The 27,000-nt window shown below is 38.8% G+C and overlaps 1 protein-coding gene across 7 annotated transcripts in view; it reads right to left on the bottom strand.

Annotated features, from left to right (window-relative positions):
• Positions 1-16,317: 16,317 nt before the first annotated feature.
• Positions 16,318-27,000, bottom strand: part of ODF2L (outer dense fiber of sperm tails 2 like) — a 119,638-nt gene continuing 108,955 nt past the window's right edge. For 6 of the 7 annotated variants that reach the window (XM_077953327.1, XM_015144313.3, XM_077953336.1 and 3 more), the window contains 6 exons: positions 26,590-26,694; positions 24,550-24,708; positions 22,889-22,974; positions 22,645-22,807; positions 20,980-21,105; positions 16,318-17,012 (listed from right to left, as the gene is read on the bottom strand). In XM_077953327.1, the coding sequence (XP_077809453.1) occupies positions 16,884-17,012; positions 20,980-21,105; positions 22,645-22,807; positions 22,889-22,974; positions 24,550-24,708; positions 26,590-26,694 (768 nt within the window). In that variant the 3' untranslated portion in view covers positions 16,318-16,883. Of the gene's footprint in view, positions 17,013-17,206; positions 19,754-20,979; positions 21,106-22,644; positions 22,808-22,888; positions 22,975-24,549; positions 24,709-26,589; positions 26,695-27,000 lie in introns of those variants that run through there. The other variant, XM_077953365.1, reaches the window with a different exon arrangement.

The raw sequence follows: 27,000 nt of genomic DNA, 5'->3' as shown, positions 1-27,000 counted from the left end.
AGACTAGGACACTTCCTGTTTACAGGAAACTATAAAACCTTTGCCCCGTCCTCATTTGGGGCTGACTGTAGGCCTCAGCCCACCTGCACCCAGGTGCTCATTAAAACAGCATGTTGTTCCACACTGCCTCCTGTCTGTTGGTGTGCTCTTAGGATTCGAACCGATACAAGAACCTTACATCTATCTGGTGCCGAAAACAGGGAGGGGCTCCAGTCCGTGTCCCTCATGGACTTACCCCTCCACCCCGGAGAGCAGACCACAGCAACTGGACAAAGGAAGTTCCTCAGCCTCTAGTCGCCTCTCTGTGCATGCAAATCAGTCACTGATCTCGCCTACTACTGGTAAGTTTTCCCGGGAGTCCAGTTAACAGGTAAAAATACGCACAGCCTCTCTTGGTTTCTCCAGTCTGAAAACTCAGCGTTGGTCCAAGGCTTCGGTGTGTGCCAGGCACTCGCTGATCATCTGGTCTTAGGGGGATGCCTCTAAGCCATTTGATCCTGTTCCTGGAGTGAAAAAGGCAGCAGTGACGATCACTCCTTTTATCATATCCCTCCGGCCATCCAAGACAGTCTCCTTTTCCCTGTTCTCCCAAACCTACCCTCCGTTATGTGAAACTCACGGTCCTCCATTCCAAAAAACAGCCCTCTAGGCTGCCTCATAAAAAACCTGCAAATGTTAGGCCTCAGGCAAGATATCCACCCTAAGCACCTTGTCATTTTTTGCAATTCAATCTGGCCACAATACGAATTGGATAATGGGTCCAAATGGCCCACAAATGAAACATTCGCCTTTAAATTTTAACTGATTTAAACAATTATTGCCGACGACTGGAGAAATAGGGAAAAATTCCTTACGTCCAGGCCTTTTTGCACTCAGATCACAACTCGACCTCTGCAATTCTTGCTCACCTGTTCAAATCCTTCTCCGCCATTCTTGCTGCCCTGATCACCTTTCTCCTCCCGATCCTACCTCTTTTTCCTCATTCAATCCAGCTGACTGCTGTCCACCCCTCCCAGCCCCTACCTCTTTCTCTGAACTGTCTTCGTTAACCGCCCAAGCCTCCTCCTTACCTTCTCAGCTACCATCTTCCCAGCTGCCATCTTCTCAATCAGCAGTATCCACTTCTTTTCCTACACCGTCCCCTCCTCAGGACAATTCTAGTATTGCCTGTACCCATTCTCCTCCCCCACCACCCTCTCCTGAGGCTTGTAAACCCATCCTGCCACCTTTTGCCCCTATCTAGCCTTCACTGCCTGTTAACTCATCCCCCCACCCCTTCAAACCCTTAGCAGGAACCACTTTCAACTTCTTCCTTCTCTCCCGCCCACACTCGCTTGGGCACCACCTTTGGCCCATACCGCACCCTTACTTCAGTGCAGGTGCTAGAGTGCCCACTTCGGGAAGTAGCAGGAACTGAAGGTATTATTACAGTTCACATTCCCTTCTCCCTCACTGATCTCTCTCAAATTAACAAAAGACTCAGTTCACTTCCAGAAGACCCTACCTCTTATATTAGAGAGTTTTAGTACCTCACCCAGTTTTACGAACTAACCTGGCATGACCTCTGCGTTATCCTCTCTTCCACCCTCACCCCAGAAGGCCGAGACCATATCTGGACCCTAGCTCAGGCACATGCTAATACAATTCATCACCAAGCTCCTGCCCAGCCTTCTGTTGCAGAGGCAGTCCCCAACCAGGATCCCCACTAGGATTATCAAGACAGGGCCTCTGGACACCGCCATCAAGACCACATGATTGTGTGTCTCCTTGCAGGACTCAAAAAGGGTGCCCATAAAGTGGTAAACTATAAAAAACTTTCAGAAATCACCCAAGGTCCTAACAAAAACCCAGCCTTTTTTCACTCTGGTTTAACTGAAGGCATGAGAAAATATACCAACCTAGACCCAGCCAGCCCAGAAGGAACTACTATCTTAAACCTTCAATTCATCTCCCATCCACTCCCGATACTCAGTGCAAGCTTCAGAAGCTTGGTGACAGCCCTCACACCCCAGAACGAGACCTTCTTAATTTAGCCTTCAAAGTCTTTATCAATCGTAATGAGGAAAGTAAAAGGCAAAAACAGGCAGAGTTTCAAATGCTCGATTCCACCATCAGGGGCCCTGCAGGCCCAGGGAGCCGCAGCTCCACAAGGAAGTCTCTTAGAAATCCACCTCCACCTGGCGCCTGTTTGAAGTGCGGCAATGAAGGCCGCTAGTCCAGACAATGCCCAAACCCAGGTAAGCCCACCAGGCCGTGTCCCCTCTGCAGAGGACCCCACAGGAAGTTGGACTGTCAGCGGCCCCTGCAAGGACCACCCCTTCCTAAGCCAGCCAAAACCTCCTACTCGAATCTCATTGGCCTTGCCACTGAAGACTGATGGTGCCCTGGAATGGATGCCCCGGCAACTACCATTGCTTCATCTGAGTCAAGGGTAACCCTGATAGTGGCAGGTAGGCCAGTATGGTTTTTTTTTTTTTTTTTAATTATTAATATCAGACAACCTACTCGGCTTTACCTAATTTTTCAGAATCCACCCAGTCCTCCCAAGTCTCTGTTGTGGGAATTGATGGACAAGTCTTGAAACTCCAAGCCACCCCTCCACTTTTCTGCTCCCTGCACACCTTTTCCTTCACTCACTCTATCTGAGTCCTGCCCTATGCCCAACTCTGCTCCTAGGCAGAGATATCCTTTCAAAACTCCACACTATCCATTTCCACATTCCCCATAGTACCCAATGCATCAACCCAGACCCCTCCGGAGCTTCTAACTTTCTTCTACTCCTCCAACCTCCTACCTTAAAGCATGCAACTTTTCCTTATCCCCAATTCGTAGTTAACCCCGCTGTTTAGGATACTTCCAGACCCTCAGTCACAAAACACCACACCCCCCTCTGCCTTACCTTTAAAGAGACCACCCAGTTCCTATCACAGAAGCAGTGTCCCATCCCTCAATCAGCTCTCATAGGCCTAAAGCCTATCATTTCTGGCCTCCTCACCAGTCACCTACTCCGCCCAACAAATTTCCCTTTCACACACCAATTCTACCTGTTAAAAAGCCAGATGGAACTTATCAATTAGTCCAGGACCTCAGGCTCATTAACCAAGCTGTACTCCCAGTATGTCCAATAGTTCCTAATCCATATACTTGACTTTCCACAGTTCCCTACAATACCACCTATTTTTCTCCTAAAGGATGCTTTTTTTTTTCACAATTCCTTTACACCCTGATTCCCAAAACCTCTTTGCCTTCATGTGGGAAAACGCTGACACCCACCTTTCACATCAGCTCACCTGGTGTATACTACCTCAAGGTTATACAGACAGCCCCCACCTTTTTGGACAGGCCCTTGCTCAAGACCTCTGTACCTGATCCCTAAAACCATCCATGTTAATCATCTGCTCCTATGTAGCCCCTCTCAACGAGACTGCAATGCCCATACCATCTCTCTTTTAAACTTCTTGGCCCAACAGGGGTATCAGGTCTCCCCTAAGAAAGCACACATATATGCACCCCCTCAGTCACCTATCTAGGCCTAGCTCTTACCCCGCAAACCTGAAGGCTCACAACGGACTGCATTCCCTCCTCCAGTCCTTCCTGCCTCTGCAAACTAAGCAAGAAATTCTCTCTTTTCTAGAACTAGCGGGATATTTTGGGCTCCAGGTTCCCTCCTTCGCTCTACTTGCCAAACCGTTATACCAAGCTGCTAAAGGCCCTTTCCATGAGCCTTTAAAACCTGCACAGCCTATTACCCAACCTTTGTGTCTACTCCAGAAGGCTCTCACCTCAACCCTCATCCTCACTCTCTCAGAACTCACCAAACTTTTCTCCCTCTATACCGACCAACGGCGTGGAGTTACACTAGGTGTTCTAATCCAGTCTAAGGGACCCACCCTCCAGGTTATTGCCTACCTCTCCAAACAGCTTGAAGCCACAGTTCTCGGATGGCCTGCCTGCCTCCGAACATTGGCAGCAGCTGCTGTCCTCACCCTTAAAAGCCTAAAACTATCTCTTCATGCCAACCTAACAGTTTATTCAACCCATAACATCAAAGACATGCTAGCTTACCACAGTGTACTAAGTCTCATCTCTGCCCTACAGTTCCTCCAACTGTATGCTCTATCCATAAAAATTCCCCAAAGCACCATGCTAACCAGCTCCCGTCTAAACCCAGCCACGCTCTTACCTGAAGCTACAACCACCCGAGACTCTACATGCTTCTGTGTGAACACTATTCAAACCTTTCTTATACCTTTTCCAAACCTCATACACCAGCCCCTTCCAGATGTACTTGGTTTCTACGTGGTAGCTCCTTCCTACATCAAGGATGTTAGCATGCTGGCTATGCTATAGTGTCACCCCCCAGACTACTGAAGCCAATCTGCTCCCCTTAGGAACCACCTCCCAAAAAGCTGAACTCATCACCCTCACTCAAGCTCTTGCTCTAGCAGCCAGACAACAGATGAACATATATTCAAATTCTCATGATGCGTTCTACACAGTGCACTCACACTCATCCATCTGGAAAGAACGGGGTTTCCTAACTGCAAAAAACACTCCTGTCATAAATGGCTCTCTCATCAGCAAGCTCCTTCAAGCTGCCAGCCTCCCACAGAAAGTTGCCATCATTCATTGCAGGGGCCACCAAACCCCAGACAATCCTATATCGGCTGGAAATGCGCTAGCAGATCAGGTAGCCAAACAAGTAGCCCTACAACCCATGCAAGACCAGTTTCTTTACTCCTCAGAAGAAAAGGAGGACTTCTGAGCCCAAAACCTTCAAAAGCAAGGACCATGGTATGTCAAGGAAGGGCGTGTTATTCTTCCTTACTCTCAAAATCTTCCTTACCTCCAAAGCCTCCACAACGATTTCCATGTTGGTTACAAACCTCTCTTGCAACTTCTCCATCCTATTCTCACTTGTCCTCACCTTTCCAGTGATGTATGAGAGATTACCCAGTCCTCCTCTATCTGCCACTCAGTGTTACCCCTGGGGTCCCTCTGGCCGCAGCCTTTTCCTACCCACCAAGCCCAGGACCAGGTACCCAGGCAAGATTGGCAAGTAGATTTCACTCACATGCTGCCCAATAAATGGCTCCACTATCTTCTAGTCTTTGCCTGTACTTTCTCCAGGTAAGTAGAAGTGTTTCCAAAAACTTAAGAAGGTGCAAGTGTCATCACACAAACTCATCATGCATATAATTCCCTGTTTCAGGCTCCCAACATCTATCCAGTCCAATAACAGGCCTGCCTTCATCAGCCAAATTACCCAAGGTGTCTCTACATCCTTAAGAATAAAGCAGATTCTCCACACACCCTACAAGCCTCAGTCTCAGGCAAAGTTGAAAAAATTAATTCTGTTCTTAAAGCCCAACTCACCAAGCTGGCTCTAGAAACCTGCCAGTTGTGGAAAAAAAATCTCCCTTTCACCCTTATGAGACTTCGCACAACACCAAAACCACCCTCTTTTTATAGTCCCTTTGAAATCATGTATGGCCGAACTTTTGTCTTGGGGCCTCCACCCTTACCAAACTCCGAGCCACTTGGGAATTATTTCCCCTCCTTAATCCAGACATGGTCTTTCATTCATGAAGCAACAAATAAGGCCATGCCTCTCCCTGTTGACACCTCCTTGTCCTCTCAACATAACTGTTTTGCAGGCACAGACATGTTTATCTGCCAAGCCAGCCCTCACCAAAAGCTACAACCTAAGTGGACAGGCCCCTACACTGTGATACTCAGCATGCCAACTACAGTGAGAGTCCAAGGACACCCCCACTGGATCCATCGCACCAGGGTCAAGCTCACCCCCAAGGCTACTCCCTCTTCCAAAACATTAACAGCAGGCAACACCCTCGGAGTCCCTGTATATAATAATCTAAACAAAGAAAAATGATCCTTAAAGGTAGGAGGAAGCCAAAAATGGCAAGGGCACAAATGGCCTCCAGAAAGAATCATCAAATATTATGGTCCTGCCACTTGGACTGAGGATGGTCTATGGGGTTATCGCACTCCTATATATATGCTAAATAGAATAATTAGACTACAGGCTGTTCTAGAACTAATCACTAACCAAACTGCCTCAGCCCTGGAAATGCTCGCACAACAATAAAATGCACGTGGCAATTTATCAAAACAAGCTAGCACTAGACTGCTTATTAGCAGAAAAGGGTGGAGTCTGTGGTAAATTTAATATCTCCAATTGCTGTCTTAACATAGACGATAACAAAAAAGTGGTTCCAGAAATTGCTTCAAACATCAGAAAAATAGCCCATGTACCAGTTCAAACCTGGAAAGGATGGGACCCAACAAACCTTCTAGGTGGGTGGTTCTCTAATTTAGGAGAATTTAAAACGCTGGTAGTGACAATAATCTTTATCACTGGGCTCCCCTCTTTCTCCCCTGTGTTATCCCACTGATAATAAAAGCCATTAAAACTCTTGTTGAAACTACAGTTAACCAACAGACAATCCAGACAATGCTCCTGCTACTACGACACAATAGATACCAACCCGTCTCTCAAGAATACCCCCAAAATTGTTTTTCTTTTTCCAAGGTGCCCACACCACCCCTATGTCATGCCTGAAGTAGTTATTGAAAAAGTCGTCCCTTTTCCCTTTTCTATAACCAAATACCAGGAATGTAAGATTCTCCCTGGGGCCTGAAAGCTTAAGGAGCTCCTCCCTTCTCAGGCCCAGTCCCAAGGTGCAAGGCCACTTGTGTCAGCAGTGGGCGTCAGCAAGATAGCAGAAGCAGGAAGAGAGCCTGCCAGAAAATACCTACCCTGGCTGGACGACAGGTACCCCTGAAGAGAAACAGGACATCCAGGTACAGCGTAGCAGTTACATCAGACTAGGACACTTTCTGTTTACAGGAGACCATAAAACTTTTACCCTGTCCTCACCTGGGGCTGACACCATTTTAGGCCTCAGCCCTCCTGCACCCAGGCGCTCATTAAAACAGCATGTTGCTCCACACCGCCTCGTTGTCTGTTGGCGCGCTCTTGGGGTTCGAACAGATACAAGAACCTTACAGGTCTCTTTAATAATGTTTATTTATTCAATTAATATTACACTATTCCAATGTTATTTCCTTCCATAAGTTTTGGTATGCTGTGTTCTTTCAGGAGTTTTCCAATTTCATGTAAGTTTTCAAAATTATTGGCATAATGTTGCTCACAACTTCCTCTTATCAATATAAGATCAGCAGCGACATCCTCCTTTTCATTTGTAATATCAATAATTTCTCTGTTTTCCTTAATGAATTTACTAATCTTCAAAGAATTAACTTTTGACCTAAGTTTCTCTGTATATGTTTTTTAATTTATTAGTTTGTGTTATCTTTAATATTTTCTTCCTTCTAATCTGGCTCGAGGGGGATTCTTTCCTAGGTTTTTTTTTTTTTTGAGATGGAGTCTCGCTCTGTCACCCAGGCTAGAGTGCAGTGGCATGATCTGGACTCACTGCAAGCTCGGCCTCCCGGGTTCACTCCCTTCTCCTGCCTCAGGCTCCCGAGTAGCTTTTCTAGTTTTTTAAGGTGGAATTGTAGAATACTGATTTATAGTCATTTTCCTTCTCATATATATTTATATAAATTTCTCTCTAACCACTGATTAATTCTATCTTACAAGTTTTAATGTGTCATATTTTCATTATAATTTAGTTCAAAATATTTTTAGATTAATAGTTCCTGGTTCTAACATTTATTATTATTTTTTATTTCAATATAGGTTTTTGTGGAACCGGTGGTTTGGTTACATGAGTAAGTTCTTTAATGGTGATTTCTGAGATTTTAGGGCACCTATCACCTGAGCAGTGTACACTGTGCCCAATGTGTAGTCTTCTATCCCTCACCCCTCTCCCACCCTTTCCCCAGAGTCCCCACATTCCATTGTATCTTTCTTATGCTTTTGCATCCTCATAGCTTAGCTCCCACTTATGAGTGAGAACATATGACGTTTGGTTTCCCATCTCTGAGTTACTTCACTTAGAATAGTGGTCTCCAATTCCACCCAGGTTGCTGTAAAAGCATTATTTTGTTCCTTTTTATTGCTGAGTAGTATTCCATGGTCTACCTATCATCTATCTATCTACACACACACACACACACACACACACACAGACACACACACACACATATACACACACATTTTCTTCATCCAGTTGTTGATTGATCAGCATTTGGGCTGGTTCCATATTTTTGCAATTGCAAATTGTTCTGCTATAAACATGTGTGTGCAGGTATCTTTTTCATATAATGACTTCTTTTCCTCTGGGAAAAGAAGTGTCTCTAGCTCATTGAGGAATGACCTTAGATTGTCTATTTATGCTTTTTCAGACTTTCTGACATAAGCACTTAATGCTACGAACGTTCCTCTTAGCACCACCTTTGCTGTATCCCAGAGGTTTTGACAGGTTGTGTCACTATTCTTGTTCAGTTAAATAATTTTTTAAATTTCCATCTTGATTTCATTGTTGACCCAATGATCATTTGGGAGCAGGTTATTTAATTTCCATGTATTTTCATGGTTCTGAGGGTTCCTTTTGGATTTGATATCCAATTTTATTTCACTGTGGTCTGACAGAGTACTTGCTATAATTTCAATGTTCTTAAATTGGTTGAGACTTGTTTTGTGGCCTGCCATGTGGTCTGTCTTGGAGAACATCCCATGTGCTGATGAATAGAATATATATTTTTCAGTTGTTGGGTAGAATGTTCTGTAAATATCTGTTAAGTCCATTTGTTGTAGGGTACAGTTTAAGTCCATTGTTTCTCTGTTGACTTTCTGTCATGAGGGCCTGTCTAGTGCTATCAGTAGAATACTGACATCCCCCACTACTATTGTGTTGTTGTCTATCTCACTTCTTAGGTCTAATAGTAATTGTTTTATAAATTTGGGAGCTCTGGTGCTCAGTGCATATATATTTAGGATTATGATATTTTCCTGTTGGACTACTCCTTTTATCATTACATAATGTCCCTCTTTGTTGTTTTTAACTGCTGCTGCTTTAAAGTTTGTTTTGTCTGATACAAGAATAGCTACACCTGCTCATTTTTGGTGTCCATTTGCATGGAATACCTTTTTCTACACCTTTACCTTAAGTTTATGTGAATCCTTATGTGTCAGGTGAGTCTTTTGAAGATAGCAGATACTTGAATGATGAATTCTTATCCATTCTGCCAGCATTCTGTATCTTTTAAGTGGAGCACTTAGGCCATTTACATTCAATATTACTATTGAGATGTGAGGTACCATTCTATCCATTGTGCTATTTGTTGCTTGAATACCTTTTTTTTTTTTTCATTGTGTTGTTGTTTTATAGGTTCTGTGAGATTTGTGCTTAAGGAGATTCTATTTTGCTGTATTTTGGAGATTTGTTTCAAGATTTAAAGCTCCTTTTAGCCATTCTTGCAGTGCTGGCTTGGTAGTGGCAATTCTCTCAGCATTTGTTTGCCTGAAAAAGACCGTACTTTCCTTATTTATGAAGCTTAGTTTTGCTAGATACGAAATTCTATCATGGTATGTTCCTGTGGTAGTTACCGGAGCAAAAGCTCATGATTTGTTTAAGGATGCTAAAGATAGGATCCCAATCCCTTCTAGCTTGTAGGCTTTCTGCTGGGAAATCTAATCTGCTGTTAATCTGATAGGATTTTCCTTTATAGGTTACTTGATGTTTTTGCCTCACAGCTCTTAAGATTCTTTATTTCCTCTTGACTTTAGATAACCTGATGACTATGTGCCTAGGTGATAATCATTTTGCAATGAACTTCCCAGGTGTTCTTTGAGCTTCTTGTATTTGGATGTCTAGATCTCTAGCAAGGCCAGGGAAGTTTTCCTCAACTATACCCTGAAATATGTTTTCCAAACTTTTAGAGTTCTCTTCTTCCTCAGGAACACCAATTATTCTTAAGTTTGGTCATTTAAGATAATCCCAAACTTCTTGGAGGCTTCTTCATTTTTTTAAGTTCTTTTTTCTTTTTCTTTGTTGGATTAAATAAATTCAAAGCCTTGTCTTTGAGCTCTGAAGCTTTTTCTTCTACTTGTTCAATTCCGTTGCTGAGACTTTTCAGTGCATTTTGCAATTCTCTGGGTATGTCCCTCATTTCCAGAAGATGTGATTGTTTTTTATTTATGCTATCTATTTCACTACAGATTTTTTTCCGTTTGTATTCTGTATCTTTTTTTTTTTTTTTCTTTAAGTTGGATTTCACTTTTTTCTGGTGCGTCCTTTATTGGCTTAACAGTCAACCTTCTGAATTCTTTTTCTGGCAATTTAGAGATTTTTATCCTGGTTTGGATCCATTGCTGTGGGTGGGGGGTGTTAAAGAACCTTGTTTTGTCATATTTCCAGAATTGTTTTTCTGATTCCTTCTTATTTGGGTAGACTACATCAGAGGGAAGATCTGTGACACAAGGGCTGCTGTTCAGATTCTTTTGTTCCATGGGTGTCCCCCCTTGATGTGGTGCTTTCCTTTTTCCCCTAGGGATGTGGCTTCCTGAGAGCCAAACTACAGTGATTGTTATTTCTCTTCTGGATCTAGCCACCCAGTGGAGCTACCAGGCTCTGGGCTGGTACTGGGGAGTGTCTGCAAGGAGTCCTGTGATGTGATCCATCTTCAACTCTCTTAGCTGCAGATACCAACAGCTACTTTGGTGGAGGTAGCAGGGGAGTGAAGTGGACTCTGTGAGGGTCCTTGGTTGTATTTTTAAGTGTGCTGGTTTTGTTGGTTGGCTTCCAGCCAGAAGGTGGCACTTTGAAGAGCACATCAGCTGCAGTAGTATAGGAAGGATCAAGCCGGTAGGCAGAGCCATAGAGCTCCTAAGAGATTATGTCATTTGTCTTTGGCTACCAGGGCAAGTAGAGAAAGACTATGGGGTGGGGAGTAGGGGCAGGGTTGGGCATGTCTGAGCTCAGACTCTCCTTGGCAGGGCTTGCTGCTGCTGTTGTAGGGGTTGGGAGTGTGATTCACAGGCCAATGGAGTTATGTTCTCTCGAGGATTATGGCTGCCTCTGCTGTGTCACACAGATCACCAGGGAAGTGGGGGAAAGGCAGCAGCCACAGGCCTCACCCAACTTCCATGCAGCCCACGGCCTGAAAGGCCAGTCTCACTCCCATTTTGTCCCCATAATAGCACCAAGTTTATTTCCAGGCAGCCCGAGTAGGGTTGAGAACTTGCCTCAGGCTACAAGCCTCCCAGCTGAGAAAAAAAGCCAATTCACAGTTCCTCAGCTGTCCCACTGAGCTTGAAGCAGCAACCCAGCAAACCTCCTTCAAAGGGTCTGTGGCGTCTCTCAGCATTCCTGGTATGTTCCTGTGGTAGTTACCGGAGCAAAAGCTCATGATGTGGGACCCCACATGTTGCTCCGTCCGCCCAAGTGGTAGCTGCAAGTTAGTCCTGCCTCCTATCTGCCATTTTCTCCCTCCAAAAATCTATTTTTATCTATTTAATATTATTTATAAGTATTTTTAATTTCTAGTCAGTTGGGTTTTTTCCCTAAATAGCTTTTTCTTTTTTTTTTTTTCAATACGGAGTCTTGTTCTGTCACCCAGGTTGGAGTGGTGTGATCTCTGCTCACTGCAACCTCTGTCTCCCGGGTTCAAGTGATTCTCCTGTCTCAGCCTCCTGAGTAGCTGGGATTACAGGAGCCTGCCACCATGCCTTCTTAATTTTTATATTTTTAGTATAGACGGGGTTTCACCACTTTGGCCAGGCTGGTTTCGAACTCCTGACCTCAGGTGATCTACCCACCTTGGCCTCCCAAAGTGCTAGGATTATAGGCGTGAGCCACTGAGCCCAGCCTTTTTCCTAATTATCTTTCTAATATCCCAACATTTGGAGATTTCTTTTGACAATCTTGGGAAATGCAATTATTTAACAATAGAGCTATAGTTAATATATTGTGTGGTACCCAGATAAAGAAACAATAAGCTCCATTGGTAATATGAGAAAATCTTCATTTTATCTCATCTTTTCAATACTAGGAATTAATGATTTAAAATTATTGTAGACAAAAATAATAAAAAAGATTAGTTTTACTTTACATTCCCTTACTAATTAATCTGAATATCTTATAAACATGATTATTGGCCATTGGTAATTCTTCTCTTGTGAATTGTCTGTTCGTATCCTTCGATATTTTATTGTTGGAATTCACATTTTTATTAATTTCTAAAAGTTCTTTCTATGACAGGTAGGAAAAAGAAAGAAGTCTTTGAGTATCGAATATACCATACAGTATTGTGCTTGGTGTTTTACTGTGAGTCATTTGAAATTAAAATTCTTATTTCTTGAAATGCTTACACTACCACATGTATACTATCAGAAAGGCTAAAATAAAAAATTTCAAATAAAACAAGCTCAAAATAGTGAAATCAAGTTATACTTCTAGCCTGGAAATGCAAATTTATGAAGTTTTAAGGTGATTAACTGTGTTTGTCCATAGAAGTTAAAGCAAATTTTATAGACAAAAATGAGTTTTAGGATTACATTCAGGTGACATTCAAGAAGTTTTCCTTGACATTACAATAAAATTATTTCTTTTTTTTTAAATTTCAATAGTTTTTGGGGAACAGGTGGTGTTTGGTCACATGGATAAGTTCGTTAGTGGTAATTTCTGAGATTTTGGTGTACTCATCACCCGAGCAGTTTACACTATACCCATTGTGTAGTCTTTTATCCCTCCCCTCCCCCCAACCCTTTCCCAGAGTCCCCAAAGTCCATTATATCATTCTTATGCCTTTGTATCCTCATAGCTTAGCTCCCACGTATGAGTGAGAATATATGATATTTGGTTTTCTATTTCTGAGTTGCTTCACTTAGAATAATGGTCTCCCACTCCATCCAGGTTGCTGTGAATGCTGTGATTTTTTTCCTTTTTGTGACTGAGTAGTATTCCACAGTGTATATGTACCACATTTTCTTTATCCTCTCATTGGTTGACAGGCATTTAGGCTGGTTCCATATTTTTGCAATTGCAAACTGTGCTGCTATAAACATGCATATGCAGTATATTTTTCACATAATGACTTCTTTTCCTTTGGGTAGACACCCAGTAGTGGGATTGCTGGATGAAATGGTAGTTTTACTTTTAGTTATTTAAGGACTCTCCATCCTATTTTCCATAGTGGTTGTACTAGTTTACATTCCTACCAGCAGTGTAGAAGTGTTCCCTTTTCACCACATCCATGCCAACATCTATTCTTTTTTGATTTTTTTGATTATGGCCATTCTTGCAGTAGTAAGGTGGTATCTCATTGTGGTTTTAATTTGCATTTCCCTGACAATTAGTGATGTTGAGCATTTTTTTTCATATGTTTGTCGGTCATTTGTATATCTTCTTTTGAGAATTTGTCTATTCATATCCTTTGTCCACTTTTTAATGGGATTATTTTTATCTTGCTGATTTGAGTTTGAGTCAGTTCCACAGGCTTAACAGGAAACACGACTAGGAGGCCTCAGGAAACTTACAATTATGGTGGAAAGCAAAGGGGAAGCAAGCACGTCTTACCATGGCAGAGCAGGAGAAGGACTGAGAGAGTGAGGGGGGAACTGCCACACACTTTTTTTCATGAGAAATCATTATATCTCATGAAAACTCATTCACTATCCAGAGAACAGCAAGGGGGAAATGCGCCCCCATAATCCAATCACCTCCCACTAGGCCTCTCCTCCAACACGTGGGGATTACAATTTGAGATGAGATTTGGTTGGGGACACAGAATCAAACCATATCAGGTGTATAGGTTTCTATTCCTTTCTCCATGTGCATACCAACATATGTGAACCTATATACAGAGAGGTGTTTAATTACAAAAATAAACATGATTTTGTGACTTTTTTTCACCTAAATATAACGAATAAACTGCAAGCCAGCAGAGATAGATCAAATTCATTCTTTAAAGTGCTGTATGTTTTTCCAACTACAGACCCTGCTGTGACTCGCTTCCTAAGAGGACTTCACTTGCCATTTGCTGCAACAGACCTACTGGCCTCAGAAAACCTTTAAGGGGCTCTCTAGTGAAGGGCTTTCCAATCTTGTAGTTGGGAAGGAACTGCTGCTTGAGACTGAAAAGGTCTGGGAGTTAAACAGCTCCTCATAGAAAGTTATCAGATGGTAAGAGGTCTCACAGGTCCATGAGAAATGAAGCCACCGCATCTCTTACCACTTAGTTTGCTACTGCCCAAGAGATGTGCACAAGGTGCTGGCAGATGCTGAGGAAACCACAGCATGAGTAGGCCAGGAAAAGTTAAATTCATTTACGGGGCATGGGAAGAAAGAAGACCGGCGGAACAGAAATAAGACAGATGTCTACTGAAGCAGAACCAATGGAAAAGACAGAGGAGAATTTTAATGAAAAATATCATGGAATTATAGAATTAAAAAAAGATTTTCAGAAACTAAAAAATACCACGATTTCTTAATTAAAAGTTCAACATCCAACAGAAAAAGAGAATGACTGACTTTGAAAATAACATTAGTGGTCAAAAAAATCGCTGGAGGAAATACCTCATAAGAGACCCAGTGCAGATAACCTGAGGGAAAAGACAAAGCTGCATGGAGGTCAGATCCAGGAGGCCAACTAAAGAGGAAAGGAACATGAGAAGTAATAGTAACATAGATAATGGAATAAAACATTTACAACTTAGAAAGTCTTGAGGCCCTGAATATCAAAGTTAAAGGGAAAATCCTGCAGATCTTTTAGTACTGTGGGGAAATGGGCTTTCTGGCTCAAGGACCTCACTGACATTGAATTTATGTCACATACCAGGTAAGCCCAATGTGTGTACCTAATGCTTCACAAGGAAACAGTATTAAGCAGAGATTGTTAAATTCTAGCATTCAGCAACTTTCCTTTGTCATGTTGTGTCACTAGGAGCTAAATACCAACCTTAGGAACTCTGTGGTAGTCTTTTCATACACAGTCCATCTAAAGCTGCAGGCACCAATTTTTAAATGCCATAAGCACAAATTATTTTGGTAACAATAAAAAATTAAAAATATGAGAAAGGAGGTATTCAAGGGTAAGACAAACGCATTACTGTTAAAAGAAACCACTATCTTTATTTATGAAATGGATACAGAGGTAGTATGGTGAGAGTTAAGAGCAGAGCAGAGACTCTGGACGTCTGCCACTTACTAGCTGTGCGACCTTGGGCAAGTTACCTAACCTTTCCACGTCTTAGTTTCCTGAAAATTAAACAAGTTAATATATTATCACAAGTATTAACTCTGCAACATAGCAAGTGCTTAATCAATCATAGCAGCGCTGCTGCTGGGCTGCTGCTACAGTGGGAAAACAGCACTGTACATAGAACTTTAATATTGTAGACTTGAATTTAAATGCCAACTTTAAACTTAAGTTTCATACCACAGCCATAGTAGTTAACCCTTTTTGCTTACATTTTTCATATCTAAAACAGGAGTATGAATACCTGCTTCTTTCAACATCTGTCCCTCTATCCACAAACATCAACTGAGTACCTAGATATTTATATGACTAAGATACATTTCAGCCCTTAAGGAGCTTACAGTTTAGTGAGTAAAACTCAAGAGCTTTGCTTTCCTTTCATGTGGGCATTTCTTGAGGCTCCCTTTGTGTTAGGAGATAAAGAAACGGCTGCAAGGGTCAGGTATGTTTTTAGTACCATGAGTACTACGATTTTTTTAAAAAGTGACACTAATCTTGTCAGCAATTGTTGGGTAAAAAATGTGGCCAGTTCTGACACTCTGTATTTTGCTATTTTAAGAAAAATACTATGAAGCAATTGGGTCACTAGAAAGTAAGCATCTGTGGATGATACGACAGTCTTAAAAGTGAGGGGATCAGTGGGGACCAGGCCCTCAACTCTGATCAGGAAAGAGCATAAAACATCTTAAAGAGATATGTCTGTTCATAGGCTGGAACTGTGTAGTTCAAAACCTGCCTTTTTTAGAGATCTTTTAAGACCTGAGTGTTCCTTTGAATTAACAGCTCTAAAGTCATTGTCCAAGAGGAGTCATTATTACTTGATCCTTTGTAAACCACGTCCATCCCCTTTTAGAGTATCCTGCCTTAGCACACACAGTGGGAGATTATAGCAAACAAGTTCTTTGTCAACTTGGACAACTTCATCTCAATACTAAAGACCTTATTTTAAAGCTTCTTGATGTTAAGAGTGCTTATTTTGATCATCTCCATGTGAGTTGGCCATGGAAAGGTGGGATAAGTTGTTCTCCTTTAATCTTTTATTTAACTAAGGGGCTTTAGAATGCCTAAAATAATAATAATATCAGATAATCATTAGTATAAAATGAATAAAAGAGACTACAAATTGAAGACAGCCTGAATGTCTGTTCTTTATAAAGAAACAATGCATGACCACGTTTTCACCTGTCATTAGCAGCTGGTATTTAATAGCTGTGACTTAAAACTTAGTAGCTTTAGAAAGTATGTAATTACACCATTATTAAAAATTAAAATTAAGAATATTTTACTTTATTACATTTATATATCGCCACAATATAATCAATTATATACATTATTTAAAATCAAATTGGCAAAGACTTACTACAAATTCACTTGAATGGTGGCTACAAACATCACAAAGAATTAATCGGACTTCTATGTGTATGTGTGAGAGAAAAATTCTAAAAACCAATTTACTCTTAAAAGAAATTAAACCAGAGATAAATAAGAATTATCCAGCAAAAAGGAAAAGTAACAACTATCCTATTTTAAAGTTTCAGTTAGATAAATTATGTTTCAAAAATCTTTACATAAAAACTCTAATACTATCACCCATAAATCATAAAATATAACTGGTAGTATATTTATTTTTTTACCCAATCACATTTTAGACTCATAATAAAAATCTACTACTTAGAGAAAATAAATCTGACAATTTATTCAAACATTGTTACATACGAAGTTTTAAGAAACTGTAAATAATTCTTAATACTCTCATTTTGATTTTCTGACTTCTCAAGACTATTTTGTACTTCTTTCAAACACACTTCCTGATGTTGTGCTTTCTAAAGAAAAAAAGGAAAAAAATACAGATAAGCAATAATAGCATTCATTCCAAAGAAGCAGAGTCATAATATTAAAAACATATATACAATAACTAGATAATTCTTTTTGATTTTTTAAAAGAATACTCACATCTGATGTGTTCATTCTTAGAGCTCACTCTTCTTTAAAATTAATAATTAAAGCACACATATGGTTGATTTTCACTGATATAATTTATAATACACATTCATTTAGCACCAAATTATTACATATTTAACATAATTAACTTAATAGGTTCTTTAACAACTGTTATAATTTCACATGTAACATGATACATTTTCATACCAGTTTTTGCCATTTTCTGTCTAAAAATTCACATTTTATTCCAAAATAATTAAACGTCTTAAAAGCTGACAGAACTCTAGTTTTGATAATGTGAACATTTTATTTCTAGAATCCCTTAAAAAATAAAAATAATTCTTCACATTAAAGTTGTTCTTTGAGGAAAAAATTTAAAACTGCAATACATTTTTTTTTAACTAAGGTGCATATGAATTCTTAAGTAGGTGAGTTCACTGACAATGCTTTAGATAACCACAGGTTGCAAATATCATCTAGCTTCCAATTAAAATACAGACACCTAGACAGAAAAGAGAGAACTTTTACATCCTTCATATCAGGTGTTCAATGACACCTGATACCTTCTGAAACTGAGCAATGCCCATCTCAGGAAATGGGGCAGGTAAAAAATAATGTGATAGGCTTAGCAGTACAAAGTCACAGGATAAATACAATGAGTTTTACTCAAAAATTTGGAAAGAAAAATAGTAACACTTATTTTGTAGGGTAGGATATAAAATGTCAATGGATTTTAGGATAATACATAAGACTTCAAAGACATTTCAGGCTTCAGGAGGGGTGCCTTGGTTTAAGCTGCTGAGGTCATCCTCAGATCTGTACATCCATTCTGCGCCACCCCATTAGGGTACTTGGACAGAAAATACAAAAAGGCCTGCAGGTGAGCAGGGCACTGTGGGAGACACCAGGGATAAAGGCAACTATGAGACATGCTCTCAGAGTGCTTACAATTCAAATGGGGCTAAAGCAGGCATATTAAATACTGCCCACTTAACTGTCCCCTGGAAGGCATAAAACACACAAACTAATTTTTCAGCAATGTTTTAAATCTATGCTTAGAATTCTAGAATTTTACTAGTACAAAAATTATCAGGTTTCACAAAACATCAGATCTTTATTTTTTATTATTATTATACTTTAAGTTCTGGGATACATGTACAGAATGTGCAGGTTGGTTACATAGGTATACACATGCTGGGTATGCTGCACCCATCAACCCATCCTCTACATTAGGTATTTCTACTACTGTTATCCTTCCCCTAGCCCCCCATGCCCTGACAGGCCCCAGTGTGATGTTCCCTGCCCTGTATCCATGTGTTCTCATTGTTCAACTCCCACTTATGAGTGAGAACATGCGGTGTTTGGTTTTCTGTTCTTGTGTTAGTTTGCTGAGAATGATGGTTTCTAGCTTCATCCATGTCCCTGCAAAGGACATGAACTCATCCTTTTTTATGGCTGCATAGTATTCCATGGTGTATATGTGCCACATTTTCTTTATTCAGTCTATCACTGATGGGCATTTGGGTTGGCTCCAAGTCTTTGCTATTGTGAATAGTGCTGCAATAAACACATGTGTGCATGTGTCTTTAGAGTAGAATGATTTATAACCCTCTGGGTATACACCCAGTAATGGGATTGCTGAGTCAAATGGTATTTCTGGTTCTAGATCCTTGAGGAATCGCCACACTGTCTTCCACAGTGGTTGAACTAATTTACACTCCCACCAACAGTGTAAAAGCATTCCTATTTCTCCACATCCTCTCCAGCATCTGTTGCTTCCTGACTTTATAATGATCGTCATTCTAACTGGCATGAGATGGTATCTCACTGTGGTTTTGATTTGCATTTATCTAATGACCAGTGATGATGAGCTTTTTTTCATAGTTTTTTGGCTGCCTAAATGTCTTGAGATGTGTCTGTTCATATTCTTTGCCCACTTTTTGATGGGGTTTTTTTCCTTGTAAATTTGTTTAAGTTCTTTGTAGATTCTGGATATTGGCCCTTTGTCAGATGGATAGATTGCAAAAATTTTCTTCCATTCTGTCAGTTGCCTGTTCACTCTGATGATAGTTTCTTTTGCTGTGCAGAAGCTCTTTAGTTTAATTAGATCCCATTTGTCAATTTTGGCTTTTATTGCCATTACTTTTGGTGTTTTAGTCATGAAGTCTTTGTCCATGCCTATGTCCTGAATGGTATTGCCTAGGTTTTCTTCTAGGGTTTTTATGGTTTTAGGTCTTACATTTAAGTCTTTAATCCATCTTGAGTTAATTTTTGTATAAGGTATAAGGAAGGGATCCAGTTTCAGTTCTCTGCATACGGCTAGCCAGTTTTCCCAACACCATTTATTAAATAGGAAATCCTTTCCTCATTGCTTTTGTCAGGTTTGTCAAAGATCAGATGGTTGTAGATGTGTGGTGTTATTTTGAGGCCTCTGTTCTGTTCCATTGGTCTATGTATCTGTTTTGGCACCAGTACCATGCTATTTTGGTTACTGTAGCCTTGTTGTATAGTCTGAAGTCAGGTAATGTGATGCCTCCAGCTTTGTTCTTTTTGTTTAGGATTGTCTTGGTTATGTGGGCTCTTTTTTGGTTCCAAATGAAATTTGAAGTAGTTTTTTCTAATTCTGTAAAGAAAATCAATGGTAGCTTGATGGGGATAGCACTGAATCTATAAATTACTTTGGGGAGTATGGCCATTTTCATGATATTGATTTGTCTTATTCATGACCATGGATGTTTTTCCATTTGTTTGTGTCCTCTCTTATTTCCTTCAGCAGTGGTTCATAGTTCTCCTTGAAGAGGTCCTTCACATCCCTTGTAAGTTGTATTCCTAAATATTTTATTCTCTTGGTAGCAATTGTGAATGGAATCTGTTTATTTTACTAACTTTAGCCAAGTACTAGGGATATTACAGCAAAACCCACCTCATTTATTTTTTCAGAGGCTTCAATTACACAAAAAACAGCACACATATTTTACAATGTCAGAAACTCTAATGGTGAGTTTAAAAAAAAGTTTTGAAATAAATGGAAGGCCTGTGCTAAATTAAAGGTGATCGACATTTTGTTCTGATTAAGTTGTCATGAAACTTTTGATGACAATAAAATCAAATTGTGCATGCCAAAAGTCATTTAACCCTTGAATCTTTTAGGTTTTCAACTTTTTAGACACTTGGGAATAAAAAAAATAGATTTAATGGACTCTCTGGATCCTGGAAAAAATACAGTATCATTATTCTCTATGTCATTATCTAGTAGATAGTTATTAAGTAATTTAATCATGAGTAATACTAGCTTTCAGAATATTCTATGCCAATTGACTATTTCATGCGTATTCAGGAAAAAAACAGAAGACTAACTGAACACAGTCAATTTGGTATTTTCATTTCTCGACTGAATGGACTAAAGTATCCATCTCACATGCATATCTAACAATACTGAATGTTTAATACAAAATTATAACTTTCTAAAATAAAATATTCATTATTCAAGACAGATATAAAACTCACGTGTTTATCTTTAAAAAATGAAAAATTCATATCAGGATGAAATCAAGTAGATTATATCTGTAATTTTCATTAAGCAGTGGTCATTGCAAAAGTAACATGTAGGGAAAGGGCCTGATGAGATTTTATCAGATTTGAGGGCAATGCAATACATGCCATCCAAGGAGGCAGAATAATAAATTATTTGGCATATCATAACATTTTTATTTTTTATGTTTTATATTGCTTGTTATTTTTAATATTATCAGTAAAACAATAGCCTTGATTTACTCGCTTTGTACTTTCTACATGGTAAGAATATTAAATGCTATTTTTTATAATATGTTAAGCCATGCTAATACTCACACTGCTCATTTTGCAAACAAGTTGATTTTGTTCTTCGTTTTTCTTTCTAAGCTCAGTTTCCAGATCTAATATTTTAATTTGTAAAGCTCTCTCTCTAGATGACATTTTCTCTATTTCTTCAGCAACCTGTAATTTTTATCAAAAGAGTAAAATAAAGTGCTTTCTTTAAAATATGATTTAAAGCCTTGACATAGTTATATTGTACCTTTTTTCTAAACATATTACTTGTATGTTATATCCAAGTTTAAAGATGTTCTATCTTGAAGAAGCATATATAGTGTAAGTATGTACTATACTTATCTTCGCAGCATTAAATATCTGCAAAATTGGCTTGAGATGGAAGAGATGTATACATTTTCACTGCTCTGTGACTTAGGTAGGTGTTTTCTCCAACAGTATATTTTAAAAACAGACTGAGACCAGTTACCATTTTTATAGCATTTATATTCCCCAGGGTGTTAAGAGCAGTGATGGAACATAGAAATTCCTTGTTAAATGCTCATTATACACTTGGATTAACAGAACTGGGAGTAGGAACTGGTATACACACTTCCTACAAACACACACACACACAAACACAGAGACTGGTTCTTCATTCATTCACTTCCAAACTGGTCTGAATTTGAATTTTCATATTTACCTGATTACTTATTTTGGCAGGAAGTCTAGCTTAGTTATGTTCTTCTAAGGAATCAGATATGTGGAAGCCTATTTGTAAGAATGCTGGGTTGGAGCCACAAGAATGAGAGTAGAGGCAGGGACTGATCCAGGAACAAGGAGCTAGTGGAAAGGACTGTCCTCCAACCTAATTCCTATGAACTCAGTTCTAAGTTATTATAAAGATTTCTTCTGTACATATTCCAAGAACAATTATGCATGAGAGATGCCAGTGTGATCTGAAGCTATGGGAGAAAAGGCCCTTAGGACAAACACCAATGCCCTCGGCACCATCCCCTCAGTGTAGGCCATGGTAACAGGGCAGTGATGGCACTCTCACATGGGCAGAAGCTACAGATAGCCCCATATTCCACCGTAGCAGGAGAGAAAGGAGAGGGCAGACATACCTCTGGGACTCTGAACTCTTCCTTTCAGGAAGGAATCTGAGAGCATACCTGGCATTTCCAAAATGCACTTAGGCTGAACCCTACCAGATTATGAGAGTGCTGAGAGCTAAGGCCAGGTCTCATTCATCTTTGCATCTCAAGCACTAGCAGATTGCCTGATACTGAAGTATTCATTGAATGCTAACCTAATGGATGTAACTGAAATTTAATATTGTATGTATTTATTTATGCAACCATATTTGTCAAAAGGGACTTGAACATTACAGCTCACTGAATCCTGATCAAAACAAAAATGTTCAATTATTTGCACATTCAATTTGGTTGTATATAAAAAAAAAGGTACAGGAGGAGATTATGTCTTCAAAGTGGTTTCCATCTCTGCCCTTTCCCCAGCCACATTACCATTTATCTAGTGAAGTAACTCTAGCCCAGCAATGTATCTGTTTTGCTTGAAAGAGAAGATAGTTAAAGAACAAAAATGTAATTGCTCCCTTCACCCTGTCATCAAGACAAAACAATAACTACTGGTTTGGCAAGATGTTTAAAAAGATGACTCTTTGGTAAATGAATTAAAAAGTTTCTAAATAAAGGCCATGCATACCTTTTGTCTACCTTCTTCTAAAGCGGCTTCCAGTTGTCTGGCCAATGCTGTATATTCTGCAGATTTCTCTTTAAACTTAAGATTGCTGTGCTTAAGACATTCTTCTTGGTTTGCCAGCTTCTTCTCAAGCTCTTTATTTTCTGTGTCCATCTGTTCTAATTTTCTTTTTACAGAAAACATATATTTCAAAAGTTTAGTGTGCAGAGAAATATGCAGCAGCAATGTTAAGTAATTTAATACTTACTGTTGAAGGTTTTCACACTTCAACTGAATAAGATAGTTTTCCTCTTCCAGAGAAAGCTTTGTCAGAAGACTGTGATTTCCATCAACCTAAAAGAAAAAAAAAGGTTTCTTAGTCATTTTCTTCACTATCAACTTCCAAAGAAATCCACACAATTTATTGTTAGACCACAAGCAATGAGAAGGTATAAATGTTACTACTCTCATACAGAAAGACACCAAGAAAACGTTATATTGTTAAAATGGAAGTTTTAAATTCCTGGTTATATTTAAAGAAGATGTGTTGCCTGTGTTGGAAAATAATCAACTGAAAAAAATTCAGGATGATGGCAATTAAAACATTTTGAACAACACCTTATTGAAGAAAGGTATTTATTTTGTTAAGTTGAAATACGAAAATTTGAAGCAGTATTAATCTCCTATTTTTGGATACCTAGGGTTTCTCTTATGGTTTTCTGTTTCACCTAAAAATACTGATTAATAATTGAATATCTGTGAAGTTGAAACTGTCAGTAAAAAATGTGTTTTTTTGAGAAGCAAAATGAAGTAAACAAAGACACACTCGCCCATGCCAAGACAGAATATTCTTCCCACTGCTTCAAAATCTGATCTAAATAATGTAAGAAGTTTTGATTTAAGGAAAAAATTTTTTTCTCATAATTTCAATTAGTAATTTAGGCTAATCTATGTCATCTGACATTTTACTAGAAAAATCTCTTTGAACTCTAAAATTTTGTCTGCATATTTCTATCTAACTTTTAAGTTCAGGGGTACAAATGCAGGTTTGTTACACAGGTCAACTTGTGTCATGGGGGTTTGTTGTACAGATTATTTCATCAACCAAGTATTAAGCCTAGTACCTATTAGTTATTTTTCCTGATCCTCTCCCTCCTCCCACTCTCCACCCTCTGAAAGGCCCCAGTGTGTGTTGTTCTTCTCACGTGTCCACGTGTTCTCATCATTTAGCTCCCACTGATTAAGTGAGAAAATGCAGTATTTGGTTTTTTGCAAAATTAAAATCCAGATTATATTTGGAAGATAGACAGGGAATGCTTCCTAAAACTGTCTTGAAAGTAAAAGAAAAAAGACTTGTCACCATCCTTGGACTGCTCCTTTAAAAAAATTTCATTAATTAAAAAAATATTGAGTGCTTACTATGTGCTAGGCATTGAGCTAGGAGACGGCTATGTGGCTACTACTAACAGGACACACATGATCCCTATTCTGATGGTATAAAAAGTAAAACAGAAAAGAAAAAAAAAAAAAACAGACTGAAAAAAAATCCCAAAAACTTGATGTACAATTCTAATTAAAATAAATTCTAATTTTTGTAAATTTCAATAATTTACCTTATCCTGACATCAAGGAACATATATGTAAGTATAACTTTGCTCCTTCTCTGATTCTATTACCATGTCTTCAAATGTCTATAGATTTGCAGGAATAAACCAAAATAGGAATTTTAATTACCAATTTTTCACCATAAAATACTAAAAGAATAGCTTGCAAAACAGTATTATAGTATCTGCGTGAAAATGATGTTTTACAAACTAAGTAGATGGGAATTTAAAAATCAAGCTCTGACATGAGTGCCCTCAACTGGTGAAATCATTCCAAAGCATTCTTTTAACGCATTTAGCAAAACTCAGAAGGATGGCTGCACACCTGGCCCTGAAGCTCCCTAACGGTGTGTTCCTGGTCTGCACACTTCCCCTTGCAGCACTGCAGACTCTCCTGACACTCGTGAAGCCTCCGTTCAGCTGCCATCAAGGAATCGCAGACACGCTCTAACTCCTTCAGATGAGACTCCATCTGGCCTTTCATCTGAGTTGTGGCAGTAGGGAAATAAGTGCAAGATCACACATTCAGCATTAATATTTTTATTACCTTAAATACTAGATATGCTTGTAACACAAGTATTTTAGGTATAATGGCTTTAAATAAGAACACAACTGAATAAATATTAATTTAAACTCTGTTAAATAGGAATGTATAACTAAAAAGTGGGGTAGACTTTAGTTTTCAAAAAGTTTATTGAGCACATAAATAGGGTAAATTAGCTGACAGGGTGGATGTTTAACTAATTTTTAAAAGCAAATTTTTAAAATCCTGACATTATATTCAAGCACAGATTATCACTAATAATCATTACTAATAAAGCTGTAGTTGTCTACTATCCAGCTATAGGTTCTAAAGGAAATGTCACTTTTAGTCATTCAATCTTATAACTCAGATACTTACCTAAATTAGAGCAGCTTGCTTCACTCATCTTAGCCAAAACTGGTAGGGTTTACTGTATATTATTTAAAAATAGCTAGTATCATCAGTTCTCGCTTGCCTTTAATTTGACCATTAATGTTACTATCAACAAATCTAATTTCATCTACATTAATCTGCTTTGGCTACTGCAGTTCCTCACTGCAGCACTTTTGTGGAGATGTGAAAAGCGGCAACCTTAAGAAATGTTTGCACTGCTAATTACAAAAAATAGACTCTTTCCCTGAGATGGGAACACCTAATAGTTTCTGTGTAGTATCTGGCATTCTTGATCATGAAAGACAAAACCAGAACAAAGGATCCCTCAGTGTCCCTAAAACATCTTAGAAACCATGAGAAAACCAGGAGACTTAAAACAGTGAAGAAAAAGAAAACTTTCATTAAAAAAGTAGTTGTCTTGTAAAATACTAGAAAGAAAACATCGTGACCTCATAGTATCTGAAAAAGGCTCCAGCCCTTTCTGTCATTTGAACAGAACTGTAAAATATGCTTTTATTTGCAGTGCTGCCTAGCAGAAAAGGAGACATTTGCACTGGTATGTTTCATGAGAAAAAGAGACCAAAAGACATAAAATGGTTTCTTCACTGGCCTGCTAAAAATAGGTGAAAAGTAATTCCATGAAAGCAGTAAGTTGTGCATTCAGTGGGCTATTTTATCTCTGTATAACTGGAGGACGCTTGCTGTGGCTGACCCCTTCTTCACATTATTGCCTCGCTCTGACTCCTCAATCCTAAGATAGGGGAGCAACCCAGAGAGAGTAACCTTATTAGATTCAGATGGAACTGACCACTAACATCGCATGACCTCTGCTGCCAGGAGTCAGCATCCTACAACTTTCACTGCTTCTTTACCAAAACAACACAAAAACCCAGAGATGTGGTTTCATTTAAAAACTTTAAAATATTCACAAAAACATCATAACTCGCCAACATTGGCCTTCCCTTCATTCTGTTGCAATAGAACAAATAAAAGAAATGATGGTTTTTTAAAAGATATTATTTTTCTTCAAAAATGCATTTAGCAGATATTGGCTTTGCTTTTTTAGACATAAAAGATTTATAACCAGAAAAAAAGGGTGAGATTAAAAATGAGAGGTACTTAGGTTTGTATACTTATGATTGATAACCATTTTTTGAGCTATTTAAAGTCTGTTCTTGCATCAGAAAAATTAAACATTTATGTTATGCTATTTTCCAAATATTAACAAAAAAGTGAAAATAATTCATATAAACAAACAACATTTCCAGCCTGGAAGAAACATTATTTCCTTGGAAAACAAACTCTTACAGAGGTTAAGACTAGCCCTTTCCTAAGTATGAACTAGAGAAAATGACCAAAATGAATAAATTTGCATACTATTTATAAAGTAAAAAATATATAAATAAAATTTTTATATATTTTATATTTTATTTGAAATTCCAAACATACCTTCTCTATATTTTTATTTTTGGTTTTTGTTATTTGGTTATTTTTATGTAGCAAATTTTCACATCTGCTTTTTACTATTTCAGCTGCTTCTTGCAACTTTTGTACCTGAAAATAAAGTCTATTATTAGAGATACAACTTTGTACCTGAAAATAAAGTCTGTTATTAGAGAAACATATTATTTTTAGAATCATGAGATAAAAATCTAAAATTTAAAATTTCATTTTAAACAAGTCATCATTTTCCTATCAATATCCTCGATTGGTTCATCTAATGTTATTCCTTCTTTAAATACGGAATCACTCAGTGGTCTACTCTAACCCACAATCTTTGTCTGATTTACCTGTCTTCTCTCATCAATACTTCTAAACTCTCCAGTTGAGCTTTGAAGACTACAAAGGTTTCATTTGCAG

This window comes from Macaca mulatta, chromosome 1 (assembly GCF_049350105.2).
Source record: "Macaca mulatta isolate MMU2019108-1 chromosome 1, T2T-MMU8v2.0, whole genome shotgun sequence".
Classification (NCBI taxonomy): Eukaryota; Metazoa; Chordata; class Mammalia; order Primates; family Cercopithecidae; genus Macaca; species Macaca mulatta.
The sequence above is the reverse complement of the archived record's forward strand: the minus strand, read 5'-3'. Positions and strand labels throughout refer to the sequence as shown.